Here is a 27,971-nt window from a genome sequence, read left to right as displayed (position 1 = left end):
TATAAATAGCAAAGTCAGAGAATTCCAGGAAAAAGAACTCTAGAATCATAAGAGCCCTTAAAGAATCATTTTATCCACCACATTAGGATGATCCATAGATCATGAAATTGGACAGGTGACATCAATCATATTGTTCTTTGGAGTCAAAACTCCAATTCCAGACTTTGGTTCAGGATGTACGTGTCCATTTAAAAAAGATGTTGCTTCAGGGAGAATTACACAATGAAAGATGAGGAAAAGGGAAGACCAGAGCATGTGCTTGAAATCTTTTAAGGGCAATGAAGTACGAGAAAGAGACCAGGGGGCAGACAGCATCGTCTGCCCCTGATGACAGTGGAACTAGCTCAGGATACCACTGCTTTCTTGGGGTGGGTGCGGATACGCAGGCGTGAAAGGAGGTCACGTGAATGTGGTGCATGAAACTCAAAACCTGCTTGGCTAAAAAATATGCATAAACTCCTCCAAACCTTTAAGATTCATGAAGCAGTAACCTTTGAAGACAATCTAGAGAGAGCAAGTCCAATCAAGTTTTCTGTTCTGATGGAAGCGTTCTCTGTTGGCACTGCCCAATACATGGACATATTGGACAGTGCGGCTCTGAAATAAATGCAACCAAACTGGTGGAACTATTTTCTTACCAGTAATATTTTGAAGGAAGAGCAGAGGAATATTCCTTTGGCAGCATAACTGGATAAAATGAGCCCCCTATAACCAAATAAGAAACAAATCTTTTCAGAGGAGGTTAACAAATCTGTGATCACCATGCATCCTGCAGACGCCAGCTGGGGTCAAAACAAGAGTACCTCTGCTTGGCTAGTCTGACCTTGCGGTAACAGTAATGGTGATACCACAGTGAGACCCACTGTCAACGGAGCACTTGATGTGGCCTGCACTGAACCTGTGCTGCCCAGGCACCTGTCTGATCACTGGCATACGGCCATAGCACAACTCCTGTGTCCAAGATGACACCGATCACTAATATGCCAAACAACAAGGAAAATTTAAGGACCAGGGAAGGAAGAATTGTTTGTCAATGAGAATTTCTGAGTCTCACCATAAGGCATTCTCTGGCTTTCCACTTTTAAAAGGATAGAATATAAATCCTTCTGGGATATCTATGTTTTGATGATCATCTGAAATTCTTTCATGCACCAAGATTATAGTAAAATATATCTTTCCTACCAACGTGTTTCAAATAAATGGGATTTTAGATAAGTGCTAGAGACCCTTTAACCTTAAGCTAAGGAAATTAATTAATGACACAAAAATATTCCTTTCCCTATTTTTTCTAAAGATTATATGAGTAAAAGAACAACTAAACCATTTGTTTCATATTTTACTCTATTCACAGATGCCCTTAACTTAGCTGAAAATGCCTTGGCAAGTACAAGATGGCAAAGCAATTGCTCAACCTCAAATATGAGGATGAAGAAATCACACAGACTTGTGTGGCTTAACGTCAACAAATGAAATGTCAGACTGGGGCCAAACACAGCTCTTCTCCTGGGCTTATCTGTGACAAGCCAGCAAATAAAATGAGGTGGAGTTTGCTGACCCCCATCTGACATATCCTCTATTGAAATATGCATATTATACAGTCATTAAAAGTCAGTGTATTAGGAATATTTAGTATTTTAGGAAACACTCACTATACATATTATTAAATGAAAGCAAGCAAAATCTCTCTATATATGGCAGAACCCATTCTGGTTTTTGTCTTTTGTGTTTTAAAGAGAGGGAATTAAAAAAAAAAAAAAAACTAAGGAATATAATAAAATGCTACCCAAGGTTGTTTCTGGTAAGAGTGTAGCTGACTTTTCTGTTCTTTATTTTTACTTTACTTTCATCTTATAATCACAGTGGGGAAATGACAAGGAATACAGAATCCAGAAACCAACTTTACTGGTAAAACATTCCACCAAAGACAAGCTCTTCCTAACTGAGGTACGAAAGTGCTTAACTGCCTGCTACCTGCCTCAGTAAGAGATGCTTCACCTTATTATTTACCTACCTTATGAAGAGGAAAAACAAAACACTGAGTATGTTTATTTTCTTAAGAAAACATTTTGTCAAATAAGTACATGAATTACATTTACCCAAGTTTAGGTAAATCTGAACAATGATGTATGAAACTGAATACTGAACCCAAAAGGTATTCATTAATTTCCTCTCTTAAAACCAGAGCTTTAGTTCTCACTATCTTCCTGTTCCAAAAAGTGAAAATATAATCAGGTTAAAATGATGACAGGATAGAATAGAGCAGATGATGTCTCAGAACTATAAGAATAGTATTAATATCTTTGAATCCCTCAAGTGCATGAAATACTATCAAGGCAAGTATTTCCATATTCTTAGAATATATACACACAATCCATAGCAGTTATAATTCAAGTATTAGAACTTTCCTAACAATCATTTGTATCTTAATAGTGCTCCAGACAGTTCATCATGTTTATGTAAACCTCCATAAAGCTGTTTCAATCAAACACGCACACACACACATGGCCACACGCTCACACGCACACACTGTTCTGTTTGCTAAGGCATCTGGTTAAATATTTGAAAGCTTTCATGCAATAAATTTTCACTCATTATTTGAAATGTTTAAATTAAAACAGGAAAACCCTGGAACATTTTAACAGTACTTGCCTTTTTTGCCGATTCAGAAAAAAGAACTCCATTGTTTCCAACGATACCTATTGGGTATCCAAATATTCTAGCAAATCCTGAAAAGAAAATTGAAAAAAGAGAAAAAGATGTATGTATTTCAGAGGGCTTTTAATTCATCACAAGCAGACATATTTATACATTGTTTAATTTCAAATCAATGTTTAAAATGTACAGATTTCATCTATGGTACAAAACAGCTCAGGGCATGATTTATTTCTAAAGCACTAAAGTCTGGGATTTATGCTTTCTTGAAAGGGTTGTGTCACATGTAAAGTAAATTATCCACTTGTCTGATCTACTGGTTTGGTTAGATGATCGGGTCAGTGCGTCATCCATTCACTCACATAACATGTATGTAAGAGCATCCACTATGTACCTCACATACAGAGTATTCTGAACTAGAACAAGTCAGAGACATGGATCCCTTAAAAGGTCAGTGTCCAGAGTCATCAGCCAGTTTCAAGTGACAAGCTCGCCTTAAAATGCCTGTGTTAATGATACCCCTTTGAAATAAAGGGGATAAACTCAGCAAAGACAAATCTTTTTAAAAAGCAGAAACAATCAAGCCCAGTGGTAACCGAGCTGAAGGTAAGAAATACGGTTAAACTTAGAAGAGCGTATCACTCCACTTTGCTTTTCTCTGTGCTTGCATCTTTTTTCCCTCCCTTTCACAAGTTTTGTTTTTGTCTCACCACCACTTTCACTACCACTCCAAATGCCCACTACACACACATGCGCACACACACACACACATGCACACACACACATGCACACACACACACGCGCGCGCGCACACACACACACACACACACACACACACACACACACACACACACACACACACACACACACACACCAGAAGTAAGAGAGAAGAAAAATGGTGAAGAATACTCTGTAATTTTATGAAGTAGATACTCTGGGTGACTCTAGGATGCTATTTTGTAAACATGAAGGAGGTGACTAGAGACATTTCCAAACCTACTGGATTATAAACAGGTGTCAGGTACTTGGAAGCCAAGTATCAACAAACTGTGCTTGTTAGAGCGAGTCACCAGAAGTATGCTACCAATTCCTGGACCAGGCTCCGTCTCCAAGCTCAAGCTGGACAGGCTGCTGCCAAGACCCCCAGTGCAGGGGGGCCAACAAAAAGCAGGTGCTCAAAAAGTGAATGGATAAGAGAGAATGTCAACCTTAAGACTTATTTTTGTTCTTTTCTCTGTCTTTGTCTTGATTTATTTTTAAAAATTCTTATGGTTATTTAAGAATACTAACAGAGAATAAGATGGTTGGATGGCATCACCGACTCGATGGACATGAGTTTGAGCAAGCTCCAGGAGTTGGTGATGATGGACAGGGAGGCCTGGCGTGCTGCAGTCCATGGGGCTGCAAAGAGCCGGACACAACTGAGTGACTGAAGTGAACTGATGGTTATTTAATATGATAAAATGAAACACTGATTTGATGGTCACCTATAATTCTTCTGGTCTTTCAGACCTAAAATCTCAGCCAAAACCCTATGCTACACACCATAAAAGCCATTGCCTCTTACAGAGGCAGTTCAGGGAGAGGCAAACTTGCCCAGAGCTCTAGCAATCCACTCTGAGTCCATGCCTGTCCCACAAAAAGAGCTGGGAATTTGGTCCCTGTCTCAGCTGCTGCTGTTGTTGCTGCTAAGTCGCTTCAGTCGCGTCCAACTCTGTGTGACCCCATAGACAGCAGCCTACCAGGCTTCCCGTCCCTGGGATTCTCCAGACAAGAACACTGGAGTGGGTTGCCATTTCCTTCTCCAATGCATGAAAGTGAAAAGTGAAAGTGAAGTCACTCAGTCGTGTCCGACTCTTAGCGACCCCATGGACTGCAGCCTACCAGGCTCTTCCGTCCATGGGACTTTCTAGGCAAAAGTACTGGAGTGGGATGCCATTGCCTTCTCCACCCTGTCTCAGCAGTAAGGTGCTAACCCTGAAGGTGTTCTGCCCTGTTAACTACTTAGACTTTCCATCCATCCTTAGTTCTGTTGAGTAGGGTGCATCTCTCACTACACTAGGCTCACCCACCCATGAAGGGAACATCTTCACCAACTTCCTATGGGTCAAACAAATCAGTGAAATGTCTATGAAACCCCTATGGTTAAGTGCAGGGGCAGGAGGGAAGCTGTAAGAACCGCCAACAGCACCAGCTCCTTGGAGAAATCTGTCCTTGTTCTCCTTGCTCCCACTCAGGGCCCCGACCCTCTCAGGGCCCCCTGATCATCACCCCCCCAACTCCTGCCCCTCTCATTTCCCCCCCGCATCTCTTACTGCCCCACTTCCTCTCAAACCACCCTCCCCTCCAGCCCCCTCCCCTCTCATTCCCCACCTCCTCCTCTATCCCTCCTCCCTCGCCCACTCACTCCCTCCTCCCCCCACCTCTCAGTCCTCTCTTCTTCCTCTCACTCCCCTCCCCTCCCCTCAACCGTATTTGAATTCCAACACAGACTAAAAGAAATGGAGGACAGTGGATATAACCCTGGTATTTTAGGAGGCAAAGGACTTTTAGCAAGTCCAGGGCAACTACATAAAAAGAGATGACAAAGACAGCCCATCCATCTTCAAGAAAGAAGGTGAAACAGTTCTGACTTGTTTTAAATTGCTGCACAATGCGGGTTACATGCTGAACTATTTGGTGACAAATCCTGTCTATATATCAAACAAAAGGCTCTTAATCACTTAAACACCTACATACAAACACATAAATTCCACTCCCAGTATGAACCCTTCTCTTGCTCATAAATCAGACCAGAAGAAAGTGCTGTGACTTATCCTTAAACCTCAATGTATATTTGCAATTTGGATTTTTGCAGCTAGTTGCCTTTTCTCTACTCTGATATGTTACCTTCAGGTTAACTACTACATTTTGGAGCTTCTACAAGACCAAATAAAATGCCCAAATTTGTTTTGCTGTTTGTTCAAGACAGATTATTATGGATCTGGTATCTATGCTTCAAATATTTTTTTTTTCAAAGGCCTACAAACAACACTTTAGGTAAATGAATTAACTTTTATAAATATTCTTATTTTGCTTTTTCAGACTTGATATTCTGTCCTGTATTTGTGTGGGTCAACATAAGATCTACACATAGACAGTGAGAAGGTTTAACTCAGTTTTCTGGGAAAATATCACATGAAACTTCACAGTTGAATTGAAGACTAAAGAATGAAGAAGACCGTGCTGAAATTTTCAAAACAATTATAGCTATCCAGAGAAATAAAAAGAACTACAAATATTTCTTTTAATTTTATGATCATAAGAATCTTTTTATACAGCTAAAGCCACAAAGTCACAGAATAAGGGCCTGGACCATAGCATTTTGCCCTCTGATTTTAAACTCTGGATCCATTCAGCTACAAATGATCCTTACAAAACACTTCCTCTTGAATACTGACTCACATTTGTACTGCTCTAAATAACAAAGCTCATGCCAAGTGCATCAGAGGCATGAGACAAGAGATCATTTGTTTTCAAAGCATCATAAAATGTTCACATTTTCAATTCTTCATCTTTATACCTGTAACTAATGTGTCTCCATATAAGGCTTTGAATTCATTGAATCTGCTTCCATCCACGATTCTAGCAATGACCTAAGAGGAAAAAATAACAATGTCCCTGAGGAATTATATTACAAAAGACTTTGTGCATTCAAGTTATTCATAAGGAAAACAAATTCTTAATGAAGTTGTCACTTTCACAAAATTTCACCCTGTTCAGAAAATCTCAGTAGAATTTCACTAGACTTGTATGGTTAATGCCCTGAAGTCATTCTCAGTCCTGATATTACACTTCACTATAAAAGCTACAGTACCACATGGCCAACCTAGACCAACCTAGGCGGCACATTAAAAAGTAGAGACATTACTTTGCTGATAAAGGTCCATCTAGTCAAAGTTATGGTTTTTCCAGTAGTCATGTATGGATGGTGAGAGTTGGACTATAAGGAAAGCTAAGTGCCGAAGAACTGATGCTTTTGAACTGTGGTGTTGGAGAAGACTCTTGAAAGTCCCTTGGACTGCAAGGAGATCCAACCAGTCCATCCTAAAGGAAGTCAGTCCTCAATATTCACTGGAAGGACTGATGCTGAAGCTGAAACTAGAATACTTTGGCCACCTGATGGGAAGAACTGACTCACTGGAAAAGACCCTGATGCTCAAAAAGATTGAAGGCAGGAGAAGGGGACGACAGAGGATGAGATGGTTGGATTGCATCACCAGACCTGAGCTCATGGACATGAGCTTGAGGAAGTTCCAGGAGCTGGTGATGGACAGGGAAGCCTGGCATGCTGCAGTCCATGGGGTCACAAAGAGTCAGACACGAATGAGCAACTGAACTGAACTGAACCACATGGCATCCTACAAGGGCTGAGAAGCAGAGAAGCAGAGACTACAAGGGCTGGCTACTGGACTCAGAGCTTCAGGGGCTGTCAAATGTATTAGCTGAGGGTCAGGGATTCAATCAGAAAGCAAGGACCCACTGTATAGAACAGGGAAGCATACTCAATATTTTGTAATAACCTAAAGGGCAAAGAATCTGAAAAAGAATATATGTGTGTGTATATATATACATACACACACACATATATGTATATTTTACATATATGTAAAACTGAATCACTGGACTGTACACCTGAAACTAACACAACATTGTAAATCAACTATACTTCAATTAAGAGAATATATTAAAACAAGAAAAAGAAGAAAGAAAGGTCCAGCCTTAGAGTTAGAAGACTTAGGCTCCAACCTAAGGGATCACATATAATTTGTGGGCCATTTGTGTGTCCTGGAGTAAGTCAATTAGCCCCTCTGAGTCTCAGTTCTCACTTCTGCAGAAACGGAACAAAGTTGTGAAGATGTGATGAACTAGTAACAAAGGAACCTAAGAAAATAATGCTGAGATGAAGAACCAGCTCTGATTCCCAGCATCTCCCAGCTCCACCACTGAGACACTGGAGTCATAGGCTGGTTACCTAAAATCCTCAAAACCTCAGTTTCCTCATCTGTTTAATAATAATAATACTTATGTGCTAATAACAAAGCACACTGCCTGGCACTCACTGAAAGGCAGCTGTTATTAAGTCTTCAATAAAGGTTCTTTGATTCTGAATCTGACAGATGTTTCTACATACACACATGTATATATACATGTCATTAATCTATAAGAGATCAAAGTTACCAGATAATCCTCAGTGCTCAGCATTAAACATCAGGACTATTTCAAAGTGTTTAAACATGAAGCATATTCCAAATTTTTTCAGAAACTATTTTAGATGCTATGCATCATTTTTTCAGTCCAGTTCAAACTTCCTTTTCCCTCCTTACCATGTCAATCAAAGACATATTTTACAAGATGCAAAGGCTGAAAAATGAGTGAATAACTTACTTTGAATTATGTTTTAGTTATTTTCCTGAAAAGGTCCAATAATATAATGGGGATATAACAGTTGTCTAAGGGCTATGGAGTTCTAAAATTACACCTTTTGAAAAACAAACATATAACAACAACCATTCTTCCATACAAAAATAAAATCACTCAAGGTCAGAGAAACCTGGGGCCAATTAATGTGAAACTCCCTTCTATCTGCTTTATGATGAAGCTCATTTAACCACATAAAATATACTAACTCATCTTCCCAAAGAAGTAAGCTTTAGGAAACAGACATATCACATGATATTATCCCTATTTGTAGGAGTGGAAATCAATGCTCAGAGGTTCAATCTCAATACCACTGACTAGGGAAACAAGGACCAGAACTGGGTTTTTCAGTTAATATCCCAATGCAGTCCCACAGCTCCATATACTAATATCTCCAAACAAGGCTTATTTGCTATTACAGAAAAATATAATAAATTATCATCACAGTGATGAACATGAAGAAGCTAGGATACAATTTAAGAAGGCAGAGGTCTATCTTTATAAAAAGATACCAGTTAAGATGGCATCACTGACTCGATGGACGTGAGTCTGAGTAAACTCCGGGAGTTGGTGATGGACAGGGAGGCCTGGCGTGCTGCGATTCATGGGGTCGCAAAGAGTCAGACACGACTGAGCGACTGAACTGAAATGAACTGAGGATGAAATTGAAATACTGTTAAAAAAAAAAAAAGATGAACGACCACGAAGGCATGGATTTGCATCTGTTTTGTTTATTTCTCTACCCTTGGTTCCTGAAATAGTATCTTCACAGAAAAAGCATGCAATAAATACTGTCAAATATATGAAAAAAGTGATTATGCTTGAAAGAATGAATCCTTCACCATCTAGAAAACTTGACTATTAAAACAACTCATTTTTCAGGGACAGCATCCCTGTAAGTACCATTTTTTTCTCTATGTCTGTAATTAACTGAGAAGTCAAATCAAAAACCTAATTTTAAAATGTATAGTTAACTAAGTTACCTTGCCAAAGTGAAGTAACAGTTGAAGCTTCATTAAAATCCAGGATTTAAGACTCTCTAACAATAATAGAGTATTTCCTAAATAAATAATTGCTCACATCCATAAGTTGGATATTACATTCATCAATTCTTCCAAAAATTGATTTACTGAGTGCCTGCCACGTCACCAAGTACTAGCATAAGAATGAGGACCTAGCTACAAAAAAATGTTTCATGAAGAACTTTTCAATAATGGGGAAATGTTTATAATTTAAGCATTGATTTCCACTCCTAGAATATATGTATATACTATCTGAACTACATAAAAATGTATACACACACATTAAGCCAAAATACCAAATACTGGCTGCTTTCTCTAGACGGTGGAATTACAAGCGATTTTTGTTTTTCTGTATTTTCTATATGTTTCACGATTAGTACATAATAGTTTTATAGTCAAGGGGAAACATAACAAAATATTAAAGGCACAGAATCTGCTATTAGGACAATTTCCTAATTTAAAAACTATTCTGCCAGAGAAGATTACATGCTGTATGCAAGCACTAAAAACTGTCGACCTAGACCATGGAAGACAATCTGTAACCATAGCAACATCTTCAACTGTAATCAGAAGTCTAATCCTTTGTTCATGTCCTATTGATCTAAAAGGGTATGTTTTTTCTTTCAACAACTTACTGACATTCCATCCATTTCCCGAAATAAGAACCCAAAAAAGAAACAGCTGGAAATTATAGTGTTGCCCTACATCTTTCCTCATGTCCACAGGAATACAGAGCACTAAATATGAACAAAGCAAGCTTAGGCATCGTGCAGGGAAAACTTGCTGATAATTAAGAGGTGTTCCCCCTTTTTTCTTTTAGTAAGGTATCTTTTCCCTTTTATGTCCCATATATAAAACAGACTTCAGCTTTGAAAATGGATACATACAGCTTACTAGTTCACACGAAGTTTAAACACATGCCTTAAACTATGACAGCATAGCTTATAGCTCACAGTTCCACTTTACACACCTCTCGGACATCAAAGTTCCTCTTAAGGTTGGCACCAACTATTCCATACAATTCATCAGCAGGAAATAAAGGATCTTCAGAAGGCTCAATGGTAACCTGCAGAAATACAGAATAACAACATTAGCCTGTTTAAAGATATTATTTCAAGGTGACATAAGCCAAATTGCATTGGAAAAATAAAAAAATATAAGAACAAATTCAACTCACATCCATTTTCTTCTGATAATTTAGACTCCTCACAATCTTCCTAGCTAAGTGAAGGGCATGATTATCATCCAAAGCGTAGTAGTCACTTACTCCAGACTTTCTACAGAGTAAAGCACACTAAAATAATCAGAACAGGGGAAAGAAAAATAATTAAATACCTTAAACCCCAAGAATCTTCTCTCATCTAAGGATTTACGAACAGGGAAAACTGAGGTACACAGAAGTTATATACCTTGCCCTAGGACCGCCAGTAGCTGCGTAAGAACCCTCACCTTATGTTTCTCAATCCTGACTTTCTTTTAGTAGACCACAGGGCCTTACTGGCAAGAACTTCTATTTGATGCTCATCCCATACACCACAGATAAAACTGCATATGATGTATTTCAACCTCAGCTGGCCCACTTTTGTGATGTAGTTGCCAACAACGACAAGACTCACTGAGGTACAACTGTGTACCTTCATCAACTGTAAAGATGATCACAACCTCACTATCTTCATCAACTGTGAAGATGCCAACTGTGACTTCCCATTTCTGAGAGATTGCTGAGGCCTCCCTTATCAAGTTACACCCCCAGAGTCAGCTGTCGCAGGTAGCACACACAAAGTCTTGAAGACATTGTCCCTCAGATCAATGGTGAAAATAACTGATAACGTGGCACTGTGGTAAGGGCCATGGAAGTCCTTCTCATTTCAAGTTCAATGTGAATGAAGCCTGGGCATACTCTGGTTCTTAGATGGCTTGTTATTTCACTTGTAGATGTATGGCTATGACTTTCTAATGCAATATTTTAAGAAGAACTATAGAGTCAGGCAAAAATATATACCTGAAAAGAATAGAATTTTAGTTTATTTTATAAGCAAAGATTTGGAGAAGGAAACGGCAACCCACTCCGGTATTCTTGCCTGGAGAATTCCATGGACTGAGGAGACTGGTGGGCTACTCCACGGGGTAGCAAAGAGTCAGACACGACAAAGTGATTAAACAGCAACAAATAAGCAGAGACTAAGCTGCCATAGTCTAAATTTTGATGTCTTGTCTAAGGAAAACACCAAATCCTCAGGAGCTATGTCCAGACTAGGGCTCTCACGGTGGTCTCATGTCCTGTCCACTTTGGGCTTGGGTGTTCCTCAGTAAGAGCAGGGACCATGTATCCTCCAATACCTTTGCAAATGGTAGATCCTTCAGTTTCATCAACTTAATAAGGCATTTTACAACTGACCATATCTTTCAAACATTTCACACATAATACCAGCTGCATTTGCTGACTTCTATCTACACTATAGCAACTCAGTAAACAAAGAGAAATAGAAGAGATTGCTTCCCAATCAGTAAATATTTAAAATAAAATGTCTTCTTTTAAAAACTGCCTAATATGTACCAAAATAGTAGGAAAGAGAAACTTTTGATGAGACACTGTATTATGTAAAGCCTTGTGTCAAATTACCTACTAAGGATGACAAATCGTTATGTACAAGTATGTATTTATTTATAGTAACAGAGAGAACCAAAGCAACTTGTGACTAGTAAATTTCATGACACTGTTCCCGAAAAAAGCCATTACCACCTAATCCACATGACTTTAAACAAGCTATTATTAATGATAATAGCTGGCAGTAATAGAGCGCTTAGGATGCCACAGACAGTGTGCTGTGAGGCAGAAACAACTCACATCTCCATTTCACTCATGAGGAAATGAGGCTCCGGGAAGTTTAGTAGTTTGTCTAGTCACAAGGGTAACAAGTGAGGCAAATGGAAGATGCATCCTAGAATCTACACCCCTAACTTTTTCACCTTTTGACTTTATACTGGAGTAGCTGATCAACAGGCTGTGTTAGTTTCAGGTATACAACAAAGTGACTCAGTTATACACATGTATATATCAATTCTTTTTCAAATTCTTTTCCCATTTAGGTTGTTATATAACATTGAGCTGAGTTCCCTGTGCTACATAGTAGGTCCTTACTGGTTATCCATTTTAAATATAGTAGTACGTGCACGTCAATCCCAAACTCCCTAACTGGACGCAAGCTAGCATACTCGCTCTGTAATTGTTTTTTAGTTCATTCATTTATCTGCCTAATTAAATTATAAATCCTTGAGGGCAAGGACTAGGCCTAAAATTCTTCTGCATTACTCATAACACTTAGTATAATCCATCTATCCACAGTAAGTGCTCAGTGAGAAAGGAGTGAATGGAAAACTGAGGCAGAGGTAGGTCCCTCAGCCAGCTCTTCAAAAGGCATGGCAGTGTTCTTTGATAGGAGAGTGGAAACGTTGTACATATTTTCCTTCTCCCACTCACTAGACTGTTCCTACAGCCACCTGCTGGTTTGTGGTATGGCAGAGCAAAGAAAGGTTTACTGCACCTCCCAGGCCACTGAGCTCAATGATTAAATCTACCTGCCACTTATGCCTGGGTTCTATAAAGTCTAGTCCTAGGCCCTGTTCCTTATCTACACTCAGCTCGAGGTGGACTTATCTAGTCCCATGGTTTAAATTCCACCTCTGTGCTGATGGTTCTCAAGCACTGATCTGGGCTCCAGACACTTATAGTTAACTGCCTACTCAGCATCTCTACTTGGATGCCTGGAGCATCTCTAACTTAGCAACACTTGACCCCTCCCAACACTTGACCAACATTTTATTCCCTCCCAGACTCAGGGAATAAAACCATTTCATGTCATTATCTTCATTACCTCACTTTCCTGTGCCCCATATATGAAATCCATCAACAAATCCCTCAATTCTACCCCTAAAATAGAGCACAAATGTGATTACTTCCTTCCTACCTTCACCACCACCATGACCATCTAAGCCAGCAGTGCCTATGCTATTGATAGAACCATCCAACTGGTCCCTCATACACTCTTGCCAACCTACTAAGCATCTTCCGTCTAGCAACCGGAGGGATTTTTCTAATGAAAGATTTGATAATAGTACATCTCTCCTTAATACTCTTCAATGATTTCCTCATTGCTCATAAGAATACTGATTATTATGATGATAAACATGATAATAATGGCAGTTAACATTTATAGGTACTTAGTTTAAAGTGGGAGAAGGCAATGGCACCCCACTCCAGTACTCTTGCCTGGAAAATCCCATGGACGGAGGAGCCTGGTGGGCTGCAGTCCATGGGGTCGCTAAGAGTCGGACACGACTGAGTGACTTCACTTTCACTTTTCACTTGCATGCATTGGAGAAGGAAATGGCAACCCACTCCAGTGTTCTTCCCTGGAGAATCCCGTGGACAGAGGAGCCTGGTGGGCTGCTGTCTCTGGGGTTGCACAGAGTCGGACACAACTGAAGAGACTTAGCAGCAGCAGTTTAAAGTGGGTATTGTTTCAAGCAATTTACACATAATATCTCATTTAATCCTCATGAAATTCTAGGAGGTAGATGGTGGTATTCTTACTCCTGAACTTTAACCTGAAATGGGCCAACCGGTGATGTAATGGAGCTGGCTCACGCCTGACTCACAAGAGCCAATTGTATGTATCTCTTCCTGATGCCATGACCAGTGTTGTCCCACTGGTAGCTTAAAATCAGGCATTGTGGGATAATTTATACCACAAATATGGATTGGCAGATGCCACAAAGCAGGATATTTTCTCTTCTCAGAGAACAAGCTAAGTGTTTACCTCTTATTGAGCATTTAGCTAAGCTATTCCTCAGCATTCCATGCAGCCTGCAGGGACCTTGAATGGACACAGGCTCCTCAAGCAAGACCTAGGTAGCCGCTCAGTCACGAGCAAATTTAAGCTCTCAATGACTTCCCCAACAGCCCTTATGATCAACAGTCTGCACTGCCTCTCATGGCCTGCATGCTTATATACAGTCTCCAAGGAACTTAACACTAGCCCCAATCTTCTGGTTTGATTGACCAATCTGGCCCTAGTCAGGGGACCCCAAAGCACTCCAATGATCAACCCTAATAAAAACATGTACCCCAGGTCCTGTCTCATCTCTGGGCAGCCTGGCTTGACCACCTCATGTGGTCCCTCAAGGTGTGCTGTATAATTTCTCCAGGACCTATGACTAATAAACTTCTCTATTTCAGATTCTCTTATGGTCTATTGTTGAATCATGGCTCACCATCCAGCACCCTGTCCTCCACTTAACAAGTGTTAATTAAGCAATGTCATAATGCCTGCACGCCACTGGCTTAGCTCTACCTTCTATATGCCTTCCCTATACTTCTTTTTTTGTGGCCCTTATCATGTATACACATTTATGTACTATTTTGAAGGAGGTGAAACAAACCTCCCTGACTAGACTATAAGCTTGAGATCAAAGACAATGTCTATCTGACTACCTTGAATACCTACACAGTGCCTGGTCCGTAACAGGTGTTCAATGAGTATTTGTTAAACAAATGATAACTCTGTCTCTCCAGTCTTTCTAGGCTATAATAAAAAGCTGATGTTCTTGCTTAGAAATGGAACACTAAAGAACTGAACCCCAAAACTGCAGATCTAGAATAAGTAAACTGGTTTGATCTGGCAAGTTTAACACTTGGAAAAAATAATTTAAAATTTCTTTTAAACAGATAAATGACAATCAATCCTGGGAAGAAACAACTGCTTCTGTTTCACCTGCAGTGAAGATCAGCCCCTCCAAGATCCTCAGCTGACACCTCTTCTCCAGTGGCTGCTTTAACCTACAACAAAGATAAAAGTCAAAGGTGAGTTTTGTCCATCAGAGTTATTAAAATGCCTTCCCATACATTCCCTAACCTGGCTATATCTACCATTCTTTCTTTCACAGAACTACATATTTTGTTTCTCATTTAACCCACCTGGATAATATTGCCTCTAGTCTACAGACAAGAAATGCGAACCCAGAGTCACTAAGGAACTTGCCCATAGCCCCCAAGCAAGGGACAGAAACTGACTTGAACCCAGACATTCCTGGCTTGAAAGCACGCTCCTTCCCCTACTTTATTCTGCCTCCACATGCACCTTAAAGCCTTTGTATCTGTGCATATGCTGTTCCCACTACCTGGGCTCCCTTCTTCCTCTCATCCACCCAATGAATCCCCACTTATTGTTCAAGCCCTACCTGCTCTATGGGGCTTTCCCTGATCTGCCCAGGCCTTTAAACCATTAATGACGCTGCATGGTATTAACAGAGCAATGCTTGCTCATCTGTGGTTCAAGCATATTCCACTTACACCTCCAATGGCACTTGCCAGACTGTATTTCACTAATTTGCGTGTGTCTCTCTCATCTTTTCTATACTGTGAGTTCCTGGATGGCAGAAATTGTGATTTATTCATCTTTGGACACTCAATAAATGTACTGGAGTAACACTATTTTTTTTTTCATCTTTGGTAAATAATTCCAGTGACTATCAAAAACAACTCTTAAAGGTACGGTATCTTTAAGATGGGGGAAAAAAATCTCCATGATTACCCACATCTAAGATTCATGAGAATATGACCAAAAAGAAAGAAATGTTAAGTAATAAATTAAGACTGTCTTAATTATAGTCTGAGAAGTTTTAACAAGAAAAATGATTTAAGGCTAAATGCCAACCTGGTCCCTTAGAAATCGTTTATTGATTCCTACTTCTTTGAGTTGGTTGATTTATTTCTTTTTCTCCAAGTAATTTTTTAAAAGGCTTTTATTAGAATAATGAACATTAATCTAAAACACAGCATAGGAATGACTTATTCACTACATCAAAAGCTCTGTCTTAAATATTATTCTACAGGGAGAAGTAATTAAATTTTTTACCTCCAAATATTCCACCCCCAGAACTAAATTCTTGATTCTCTTCTTCCCAAAAAATTCAGTGTAAAATAACATTCAGTCCAGACAATAACTAGTTACAAAGGTGTCTGGATATTTAAAAACTAATAAATAGCTGATAAATGATATTCATTTTCAGGGAACTAATACCAGATGAAAAAATAAAATTTGTCATCAGTTAATATTTACTGAAACACTTACACATGACTGAAACTGTGACATATATAAAAATTTGATAAAAGTTTAAGAGAAAAAGAAAATAGCTCATTCTATTAAATAATAAGCGTGGACAATAGAAGATAGGACAACAAAACAGCTCCTTCAAAACCTTGTCTGCAAAGCCTTTTCTCAACTTTCAGTAAAACAAGCATCAAAATTTAGAATTCTCCAACAGCTGAGGCTGCTGCTGCTTTTTTTCTACCTATAAACATGGCCTTTTGATGGCAGACTACGGAACAGGGTTCAGTTCTCTAACAGAACTGCAGACTTCAGTGGCCAGGTTGCTTTTTTCCAAGGTATAAGTTAAATCTGAATCCACTGAACAGACACTGTGATGTTGATGCTGACAAAATCCTCTCTCAAAAACAGCATTATATCCATATTACGATAATGCCTTATTCCCAAAAAGATGTTTTAAATTCTAGTCATATCTGTACTCATTCTCTAATAAAAAATAAACAAGACTACCCAGGAAAATTTACTATACATAGTAAATTAACCAACAATCGCTATGAATATAGCTAGAGAGATATTAAAGAATAATATTTAGTATTATTCTGCAGGCTTTTGGAATGAAGCCTTGAGACTTTTACTACATCTGAAATGGTAGTTTTTCAGGCTTACCTGATCCTCCATAAAAAAGTTATTGAAAATTAACATGAAGCATAAGATCTTCTAACATACTCTTTTTAATAAACTTGTGTTAGTATTCCAAAACCAAGATAAACTTTTGAAGCAATAAACTTCCTTTGTAAGATATAATTCATGTACCAGAAAATTCGCCATTTAAAAGAATACAATTCAGTGTTCTTTATCATATTAACAAGGTTGTGTAATCCCCACCACCACCCAATCTCAGAACCTTCCATCACTCTCAAAAGAAGCATTCCTACCCACACACCCCCACCCTAGACCCTGGCAACCGCTAACCTACCTTCTGTCTCTATGAATCTGCCTGTTCTACATATTTCATAGAAATGGAACCATACAATATTCGTCCTTTTGTGTCTGGCTCAGTGTTTTCAAGGTGTATCCATGTTGTAGGATGTGTCAGAACTTCATTCCTTTTTACGGCTGAATAATACTCCACTGTAGGTTTACTGTACCTTTAGAATTTCCTTGGCATTATTCTGTTTACCTCTTTAATATTCTTGGATTATACATACACAGTGGGACGTTTCCTTGTAATTTGTACTAACTATCTGTGTCTTTACCCACCCTCTGTTTATCCCTCTGAAATCTAGGATCAACATAACGTGGCATAAACACTGCAGGGTGACCGCTGCTTTCCTGAAACTCGCTGTTGCAGCCTGGTGGAGCACAGACCAGAAACTGCCCCATGAATCAAGGGTGCAGCAAACTGCGCCCTCGTGATTGTCCTAGTAAGCATACCAAATGCACATACTTGGGGCAGGATGTGCTCGCTGCTCCGCTTCACTGCCTGCCACTGCGTCAGTCCCCATGGAAACAAAACAAGATGTTCCTGATCAACAGCAGAGCCTTAACTTGACTCCCTCTTTATGGTGTGCTGATCAAACTCCCCAGTATAGCTATTCCCTAATGATCTCATGTGACTTCTACCAATAAAAGTGCGGGCTGAAAGGAGACATTTTGTCTTCCTGCCATGGGGAGCAGGAGGACCCCCTGATTCCCTGCTTGCCCAATTATGTGTCTGACTTTTCATTATGCGCCAGCCCCCGTTTCAGGACTTTCTCACCCGTTGTGCTGGACGTGGCAGGTGGCGCCCAAACAGGGACCTGAAATTGGGAAGAATTCCCCCGAGGGAAAAAACTGAAGTGAAGACGTGAAGAAAAAAGTGAAGAAAAAGTGAAGTGAAGACGTGAAGAAAGTGAAGACGTGAAAGTGAAGAAAAAAGTGAAAGTGAGGCGCCTGGATCATGGCCAGGCCCTCAGACTCTAAGGGTGGAAAGTCCCTTGTTGTCTTACAAAGTCAGGGTAACAATGGGGAATGATTTGAATAAAGCTGAGAAACATTATCTCCAGCTTTTGAGGCACCTCCTCCAGAGATTGCTAAGTGAAAGTGAAAGTGAAGTCACTCAGTCGTGTCTGACCCTTTGCAACCCCATGGACTGTAGTCTACCAGGCTTCTCTGTCCATGGGATTTTCCAGGCAAAAATACTGGAACGGGGTGCCATTTCCTTCTCCAAGAGATCTGCCCAACCCAGGGATTGAACCCCGGTCTCCCACATTGTAGGCAGACGCTTTACCGTCTGAGCCACCAGGGAAGTCAGAGGTGGTTAAATATAATCCTTGGTTTCTGGAAGAAGGCACTCTAGATATTGAAAATTGGGATTGAGTGGGAGAGAATTTGAAACCAGCACACAGGAGAGGGGATCGCATACTCGTGATGGTATTTGCAACCTGGGGCTAGTGTGCTCGGTCCTATACCCTTTTCAGACTGAGAAATCATGCCAGAAGGCGGTGTCCCCAGAAGCAACTCTTGTTTACCCTTCCACCCCTTTGCCACCTAAACTTGAGGATGATTTTCCACCACTGCCACCTCCACTGGATCTAGAAATGTCTTGGGAGGATAAGTCGCTGACTCAATTTCAGCCTGCCATGGCCTCCACCCTTCATACGTGTGCTTTAAACATTGAGGACCATCTTGCTTTCCCTATTAATTACAGACCCGACGCCAATAATCCCACTCAGGTTATTGCAACCCATGAAACTTTTGACATCAGTGTTTTAAAGGAACTAAAATCTAGTGTTAGGTTGAATGGGGTTAATTCCCCTTAACACAGGAACTGTTGGAAATTTGTTTCCCTGGAAGAAGTTCTCCTTACAATGTTAAAATGTTAGCCAAAGCAGCTTTAAGTGGTCCCCGATATTTACAATTTTTTGCCTCTTATACTGAGTTGTGCCAAGAGCAAGCCCATACCAATTTGGCCACTGGACATAATCTTACTTTTGAAATGCTCATAGGCACAGGGCAACATACCAGTCCAACAGCCCAACTGACTTATGAAGGTACAGTGGTGGAAGCGTATCAACAGGTCACCAAATGTTGCCGAAGGGCGTGGCAGACAGCATCAGACCCTGACAAGCCTACCGGTTCATCCGTCAAAATTTTACAGAGACCTGGAGACGACTCACTGAACTTGTAGACTGGCTCTCATCTGCTCTCCACTGTCAAATTAATAGTCCTACGGTGGAGGACATTTTGTTAAAACAATTAGCCTATGAAAATGCCAATGAAGATTGCAAGGCTGCCCTTAACCCTCTTCATCAAAATGTCAGCCTTGCAGATTTTGTTCGAGCGTGTCAGAATATTGGTACACAGGCTCACAAACAAACCGTGCTAGCTCAAGCAATTTGTGCTGCCTTTAAAAATAATTTTAGCTCTTCCCCTGCCAAATGTTTTCAATGTGAAAAGCCTGGACATATGAAAAAGGATTGCTGTTCCCGATCTAAAACAGGTATTACAATACCTCCACCCACTTGTAACAATAAAACACCGGGACTGTGTCCTCAATGCCAGAAAGGCAATCACTGGGCTAATCACCACAGATCAGAATTTCATAAGAATGGTTCCCCTTTAAAGCCAGGAAACAGCCAACGGGGCCAGCCCCAGGCCCCACAAATGATGGGACACAGCTGGTGAAGATCTCCAGCACACCCTGCAGCCTATCTCCAGCCTCCCAGCTGCTGCCAGCGGAAGTGCTGCATTGGACCTCCCAACCAGAGTAACTGTTCAGATTAATGAATCAGACCCCCTGCAGCAATCCCTACTGGGATCTGAGGCCCCATTCCACTGGGGACTATAGGACTCATTCTGGGCAGAAGTGGCCTTACTCCCAAGGGCCTCCAAATTCTTCCTGGCCTTATTGACCTAGACTACTTGGGAGAAATTAAAGTAATGGCTCTTTCCTGCTCATCCCATGTCATTCTGCAAGGTCAACGAACTGCTCAGCTCCTTCTCTTGCCTTACCATGCCCCTAACAATTATAATCCTATCACCAGAGGAAAACAAGGATTTGGGAGCACTGGTGATCAAGTAGTGTGCTTTACTCAACAAATACTCTCAGATCGGCCCACTTGTAAGGTTAAAATTCAAGGAAAAACCTTATCTAATCTCTTAGATACTGGAGCTGACTTTTCCATCATTATTTCTTGTCAATGGCCAGATGACTGGCCCTTGACTGAACCCCAGGAAAAAATCTCAGGTTTGGAAGAATCCCAACAACTTGCTCAGAGTTCAGCAATTCTTCTTTGCCTAGGGCCCGACAAACGACTTGCCCAATGGCACCTAGTTCTCTCCAACAAGGGAAAGGCAGATCATATGATGATGAGAATGGGGTAACAACAGAGAAAAGGGCTAGGAAAAAATTTACAGGGAGATCCTTCTCCTTTACCTATTCAACCCAAACTGGAAAGAAAAGAGCTACTATATAAAAATTTTTAATGAAGGTCACTGACATTTCTCCGCCACCACATGCCACACCTCTAACGTGGCTGACATCTAAACCTGTTTGGGTGGATCAATGGCCTCTGGCAAAGGAGAAACTTGCGCATTTACAAGCCTTGGTAGAAGAACAGTTTCAAGCAGGACACAGAGGAAAGTACTAGTCCTTGGAATACTCCAGTTTTCACAGTCCCTAAAAACATCAGGCAAATGGAGGCTGCTTCATGATCTTCGAGCTATTAATGCTGTAATGCAACCCATGGAGGCCTTGCAGCCCGGACTCATCCCCTTTGGCCATACCTCAAGATTGGCCAATTGTAGATCTGGATCTTAAAGACTGTTTTTATACAATCCTCTTAGCTCCACAAGACAAAGAAAAATTTGCCTTTTCAGTACCTAGTATTAACCAACCAGCCCCCATGAAATGGTACCAATAGAAAATGTTGCCTCAGGGGATGATGACGCTATGGCAACAATACGTGGCTAGCACTCTGGAGGGAGCTCAATCCCTCTGTCCTCAAGCCTCCATCATTCACTATATGGATGACATACTCTTAGCTGCCCCGGAAGTCTCTCCTAAACCCACTTTTTCACCAAGTTCAACACGATCTTAAATGATGGGGACTACATGTAGCCCCCCAAAAAATTTAAAAAACAGCTCCCTTTTCCTATTTAGGTTATTGGGTTTCAGAACATACCATTATACCCCAAAAGGTATCCATTAGATGCGACAATCTCAAAACATTCAATGATTTTCAGAAGCTTTTAGGAGATATTCATTGGTTGTGCCCTGCTTTGTGCACTCCTACCAGTTCACTTACACACCTCTTTGAGACCCTTAAAGGGGACTCAGCCCTTTCTTCTCCTCAGACTCTGACGCCACAAGCTAAAAAGGAACTCGATATAGTAAATATTGCCATTCAAAATGCTCAACTTAATCATATTCATGATGATCATCTTATTCTCTTCATTGTCGTAGCTTCTTCAGAAGCCCCTACAGGAGTTCTATTTCAAGAACAGCCCACCTTTGGCATCATAGAATGGCTGTTGGCACATTCTCAGGAGGGCAAAACTCAGATGACGTACCTTACCCTTGTGTCTAATTTAATTATACAAGAAAGAAAGCATACCTGCCAGTTAACTGGCTTTGATCCTCAAACTACTCATGTTCCATTTGACAAAACTCAACAACAGCATCTTTGACAGACTTGCTTATCATGGCAGGTTGCCCTCACTGCTTTTGTGGGCATTTTAGACAATCACCCTCCTGCACATAAATTATTACAATTTATTTCCCTAACTCCCTTTGTGTGGCCCAGAGTCACCAAGGCCACGCCTATCCCAGGTGCTCCTACTTATTTTACAGATGGCTCTAACAATGGCAAAGCAGGCATTACTGACCCTGAGGAGTGAGAAACTCTAGTAACTCCCCACACCTCGGCTCAGCGGGTGGACCTAGTAACAGAAATTACAGTACTTGTTTCTAAAGACCTCTATTAATATTGTTAGTGACTCTGCCTATGTGGTTGGAATGACCAAGTCTACTGAGACTACAAAAATTAAACATGTTAATTCTGAGGACTTATTCCTCCTATTTCTCCAACTTCAAAAAGCCATTCGCTCCCATTCCTTTCCTTTCTTTATTACACATATTCAAGCTCACTCCCCTCTCCTGGGGCCTCTCACCCTTGGCAATTCTCAGGCTGACCTTCTAATGATGCCCATTTTTAAGCAGGCTTACCAGTTTCATCAACTTCTTTATCAATCTGCCATTCCCTTAGACATCAGTTTAACGTTACTAAATCCCAAGCAACACAAATTATTCAAGCCTGTCCTTCCTGTTAACAAGTCAGTGCTTACCAACCTCCATCACCTGGAGTTAACCCTCCAGGGGTTACTCCAAATGAAATTTGGCAGAAGGATGTAACCCATTTTCCTGAGTTTGGACACCTTAGCTACCTTCGTGTTTCTACTGATACTTATTCTCATATGCTTTGGGTTCTGCTCATCCCGGTGAAACCACCATTCATGCCCAATGCCATTTATTAACTGCTTCCGCTCATATGGGCATCCCAAAGAAACTTAAAACTGACAACGGGCCAACTTACACCCGTAAAGCTTTTACAGCCTGTTGCTCTCTCTGGCCTATTAGTCATTCTACAGGCATCCCACATAATCCAACTGGCCAAGTTATTGTTGAATGAGCACACTATGCTCTTAAAAGTCAACTTTTAAAACAGAAAGGGGGACTAGCAGGGAAATCTCCACCTGCACATCTGCGTCTAGCTCTCCTAACCTTAAATTTTTTCACAACAGATGACCAAAAATCAACCCCACATGAGAAACACCATTCACATACTCCTTCAGTGTGATACCCACAGGTCTGGTGGAAGGTGCCAGAAGGTAGTCCATGGAAAGGACCAACCCCCCTACTAACGTGGGGAGGAGGATATGGTTGTGTCTCAACAGGTCAAGGCCCTGGTTAGATACGAAGCAGGTGCATCAAGCTTTACCATGGATCCCCCATTTGCACCACGGGAGATGTGGAATCCCACAGTGAGCATGGCGATGGTGACACAGAAAGTCCAGAGGCTGCACCTGGCGGACTGCGCCCTGAGCCCTGCCCTCCCCCCACCACCGCCCCAAGCAAGAAGGACAACCACGCACTCCTCAGGCACCTCCTATGACTTGCGGACAACTGAAGAGCCGCAGTCAAAAGAGTGAACAGATGCTCTTGCACACTCAAACACCTGACTAAGGCTCCCGAGACCATGCTGCTGGCTATGGTGGCATTGGTCTCCTGTGCTGTAACTGGGGCTGCTGCTGCTAAGTCACTTCAGTCGTGACTCTGTGTGACCCCATAGACGGCAGCCCACCAGGCTTCCCGTCCCTGGGATTCTCCAGGCAAGAACACTGGAGTGGGTTGCCATTTCCTTCTCCAATGCATGAAAGTGAAAAGTGAAAGTGAAGTCGCTCAGTCGTGTCTGACCCTTAGCGACCCCACGGACTGCAGCCCACCAGGCTCCTCCGTCCATGGGATTTTCCAGGCAAAAGTACTGGAGTGGGGTGCCATCGCCTTCTCCAGTAACTGGGGCAGATGCCGATTTGTATTGGACTTATGTTCCAGACCCTCCATTAGCTAGACCCTTAACGTGGACTGACACTTCCCCTACAGTTTGGACCAACGATTCCCATTGGTTCCCAGATCCTATCGGGGTACCCCCAAATTTAACACAGAAAGAGCCCTATATTATTATTCTGGACTGACCATGATAGTCTTGCAATCAAAACAAAAAGGGGGAGATGCTGCAGCCTGGCAGAGCAGAGACCAGAACCTGCCCCACGACTCGAGGGTGTGGCAAACTTCGCCCTCGTGATTGTCCTAATAAGCACGCCGACCAGACATACTTGGGGCAGAACGTGCTCCCTGCTCCGCTTCACTGCCTGCCACTGCGTCCGTCCCCATGGAAACCAAACAAGTCACTCCTGATCAAAAGCAAAGCTTTAACTTGACTCCCTCATTATGGTGCGCTGATCAAACTCCCCAGTATAGCTATTCCCTAATGATCTCATGTGACTTCTACCAATAAAAGTGCGGGCTGAAAGGAGCCATTTTGTCTTCCTGCCATGGGGAGCAGGAGGACCCCCGATTCCCCGCTTGCCAAATGATGTGTCTGTCTTTTCATTACACGGCCGCACCTGTCGCAAGTCTTTCTCACCTGCCCTGCTGGACACGGCACTCAGTAATGGAGATGGTCAAATGGGAAGTAAGGAAAAACCAGGGATAACATAATCCAGTCCCCAGTGCCTACTTTACAGGCAGGTGGCCAGTGAGGGTACACAGGGTCCCACTCTCAGAAGAGTCCTGTGCTCGGAGTTTAATGCTCACTGGTTACCCTGGTGCAAGTCTAAACAATTTTATCTCTGAAGCTGTTTTCTGTAATGAAGTCTGATGGGACAATGGAGCATATGTGTTAAGGTTTACAGCCTCTGCTCTTGTGCAGTCCTCCTCCCCTCTGCTCCCTGCTTCCTGGCTGACTGGCGCCTGTGCCCTGGGTCTTGCCCTACCTTCTCTTCCCTGCCCCTGACCAGCGACTGTTCCATTTGTCCCCAGTGGGGCTCTGGCTCAGGAGCAGGGTCATAGGTCAGGCGTGCACCCCATGGTGTCTCTGGGAGGATCATGGTAGCCCATCACAGACCTGGGCTAGGCAGTGCTGAGATGTGCTCACCAACAGGCCACTTGAGGAGAGGAGGGGGGCTAAGGGCTAGCCTTTTGCCCATCTCCACCCGGGTACCAAGCACATTTTCACATGGAGATGGCACAACTTTGGGGTCATAGTGGGCCCATGGGAAGCAGAGATGCCCACATGGAGATGGCACAACTTTGGGGTCATAGTGGGCCCATGGGAAGCAGAGATGCCTGGGGCGGCGGTGGGGGGTGCAACATCATGAAACAGCGAATAAAAACACAACTGCTAGACAGATCACAGAAGAAAGGAAAATGTTTTATGTTTTAGTACCTTTGACAGTGGAAACAACCCAAATGTCTATCAACCAATAAATGCATAAACAAAATACAGCCTATCCATACAATGAAATATCACTCAGCTATAAAGAGGAATGAAGTAATTCCTCAAAAATTTAGATACAGAGTTACCACATGGCTCAGCAATCCCACTTCTGAACATATAAGAAATGAAAGAAGAAGAAATGAAAGCAGGGACTCACACAGACATTTGCACATGGTCACAGCAGCATTATTCCAAACAGCCCCAAAGTGGAAGCAACCCAGAAGTCTATTGAAGGATAAACAGACAAAATGTGGTATATACATGTACACTGGAATATTATTCAGCCTTTAAAAGGAAGGAAATTCTGACACATGTTACAACATGGACAAATCTTGAGGGCATTTTCCTAAGTGAAATATGGCAAACACAGAAGGACAGATATTATAGGATCCATTTAAATGAGGTTCCGAAAGTAGTCAAATTCATAGACAAAGTAGAATCATGGTTTCTGGGGTAGTGAAGAAGGCAGGGAATAGGGAGTTAGTGTTTAATAGGCACAGAGTTTCAGCTGGGGAAGATGAGAACGTTCGGGAGATGGACGGTAGTGACAGCTGTACAACAAAGTGACTATACTTAATGCCAGAGCACTGTATACTTAAACATGGTCAGAATGGTATATTTTACTTCAAGCAAGCAAGCAAATGTTCTTACCAAAAAGAAACGAACAGGCAGGTTCTTACCAAGGGAGGTCCACCCAAGAAAATGGTACCCTGCTTGCGGACAATGATGTTTTCATCAGCCATTGCAGGCACGTAAGCTCCTCCTGCTGTGCAGGAGCCCATGACCACTGCTATCTGGAATCCAAGCACACAGGAAACTCATGCAGTACAGCTCGAACAGTGAATTACACAGTCTCTGGATATACAGTTCCACAAACAGTACCAGGGCATGTTACTAGCTTGTCCCTATGTTGTCTTTGTTTTTATCTTTTGGTTTTTTGGGTTTTTGTCTACGCTGTGTGGCTTGCAGGATCTCAGTTCCTGACCAGGGATTAAACCCAGGTCATGGCAGAAAAGCTTGGAATCTTAACCACTAGGTGACCAGGGAACTCCTTGTGTTTCATTTTTAAAATGAAGTTCTCTGAGCGTTTAGAACTGTTACCTAACTTTTGTATCAAAACATTTTGAAGGGCTTAGGTCACACTTCTACAAAGCTTGTGGACAACCTCCCTGTCAAATGGAAGACTGGCCAAACACACCATTACACTGAGCAACTAATGGAGAGAAGAAACTCACAATCAACCCATAAATTAGCAAAATTATATTAAAAGGACAACTTTTATATCTAATAATAGCAATAATAAGTTCTCTAAACAATTGCCACTTACCTCATAGGAATACTGAAATAATTCTCCAAATGAGCAATGTTAATTTTGTGTTACCCTGAATATAAGACTTTCTAAATATAAAACTAATGTTAGCATCACAATTGAAAATCTTGCTCAAAAGAAAGTCAGTTGTGTGGAAGCTGGGTGATGCATACTTGAGGGTTCACAGTACTATTTTTCTACTTTTGTGGGTGCTTGAAATTTTCCATGATAAAAGTTTTTAAAAAATTCTTGCTTAGAGATTAGTATGATACAAATAATAAATATAGATTTTGCTGATTAGTCCTAGATAGGAATAAATACTACCATGAAGAAAAATAAGAGAAGTATGTAGTGAATATTTTCTTAAATTACCATATGAAAGTAGTTTTACTAATTCCAATATTCCATCAGTTTTCCTTCTAGTCATATAAATACCTACTTTGGAAAAGAAAAAAGCCACACTATTATTAATCCAAAAGCAAAAGGCAACATGAGTTAACATTTTCTATGTAGATGGCTGTCATGTTAACTCATGCGCTGCCTTCTATTTAGATGGCTGTCACAAAAGGCATTTTCTCCTATTTCATGTAATGTTATTAAAACTACCTGTAACATTTGTCAATATATAACAGAAATGTTTATCACTTACTCTTTTGCTTGTTTGCTTATCAGTCACTGAGAAGTCTTTTTCTTTCCGTTTTATTGGAATATAATTGACATACAGTGCTGCCTAAGTTTAAGGTGTACAGCATAATGATTTGACTTACATGGATCATCAAAGATTATCTTAGTAGCTTTAGAAAATACCCACCATCCCATTTAGATATAACTTTGTTTTTTGCTGCACCATGCCGTGTATGGCATTCTTAGTTCCCTGACCAGGAATCAAACCCATGACCCCTGCAATGGAAGCATGGAGTCTGAGCCATGGACTGCCAGGGAAACCCCTGAAATTTTTAAAATGGAAGAAAAATGTTTTTCTTATGATGAAAAAACCTCTTAGGATTTACTCTGAACAGCTTTCACACATAACATAGAATAGCCTTAATTATATTATTCATATTGCACATTATATCACATTACTTATTTATCTTATAAGTTTGTACTTTTTGACCACTGTCATCCAGTTCCCTTTCTGCCCAATCCCTCGTCTCTGGTAACTATAAATCTGATCTCTTTTTCTATGGGTTTGTTTGTTTGGTTGGTTGGTTTTGAAGTATAATCAACCTAAACACTATGTTAGTTACTGTAATATGACAGAGGGATTTGATATCACTATACATGTCAAAATGATCACCACAATAAGTCCAGCCACAGTCTGTCACCATATAAAGATAGCACATAATTCCTGACTATATTCCACACACTGTACATTTCATAC

At 41.1% G+C, this 27,971-nt stretch overlaps 1 protein-coding gene across 2 annotated transcripts in view; it reads right to left on the bottom strand.

The window, feature by feature from the left end:
- MCCC2 (methylcrotonyl-CoA carboxylase subunit 2) overlaps positions 1-27,971 on the bottom strand; it is a 78,451-nt gene that overhangs the window by 10,647 nt on the left and 39,833 nt on the right. For both annotated transcript variants that reach the window (XM_086362106.1, XM_086362107.1), the window contains 7 exons: positions 25,962-26,075; positions 14,909-14,973; positions 10,312-10,411; positions 10,105-10,200; positions 6,215-6,287; positions 2,650-2,726; positions 639-705 (listed from right to left, as the gene is read on the bottom strand). In XM_086362106.1, the coding sequence (XP_086218232.1) occupies positions 639-705; positions 2,650-2,726; positions 6,215-6,287; positions 10,105-10,200; positions 10,312-10,411; positions 14,909-14,973; positions 25,962-26,075 (592 nt within the window). The remainder of the gene's footprint in view (positions 1-638; positions 706-2,649; positions 2,727-6,214; positions 6,288-10,104; positions 10,201-10,311; positions 10,412-14,908; positions 14,974-25,961; positions 26,076-27,971) is intronic.

Source organism: Bos grunniens, chromosome 20 (assembly GCF_055505025.1).
Source record: "Bos grunniens cultivar Pamir isolate PY7600 chromosome 20, Bosgru_T2T1.0, whole genome shotgun sequence".
NCBI lineage: Eukaryota > Metazoa > Chordata > Mammalia > Artiodactyla > Bovidae > Bos > Bos grunniens.
Note: the sequence above shows the minus strand (reverse complement) of the source record. Positions and strands in the feature narration are given on the sequence as shown.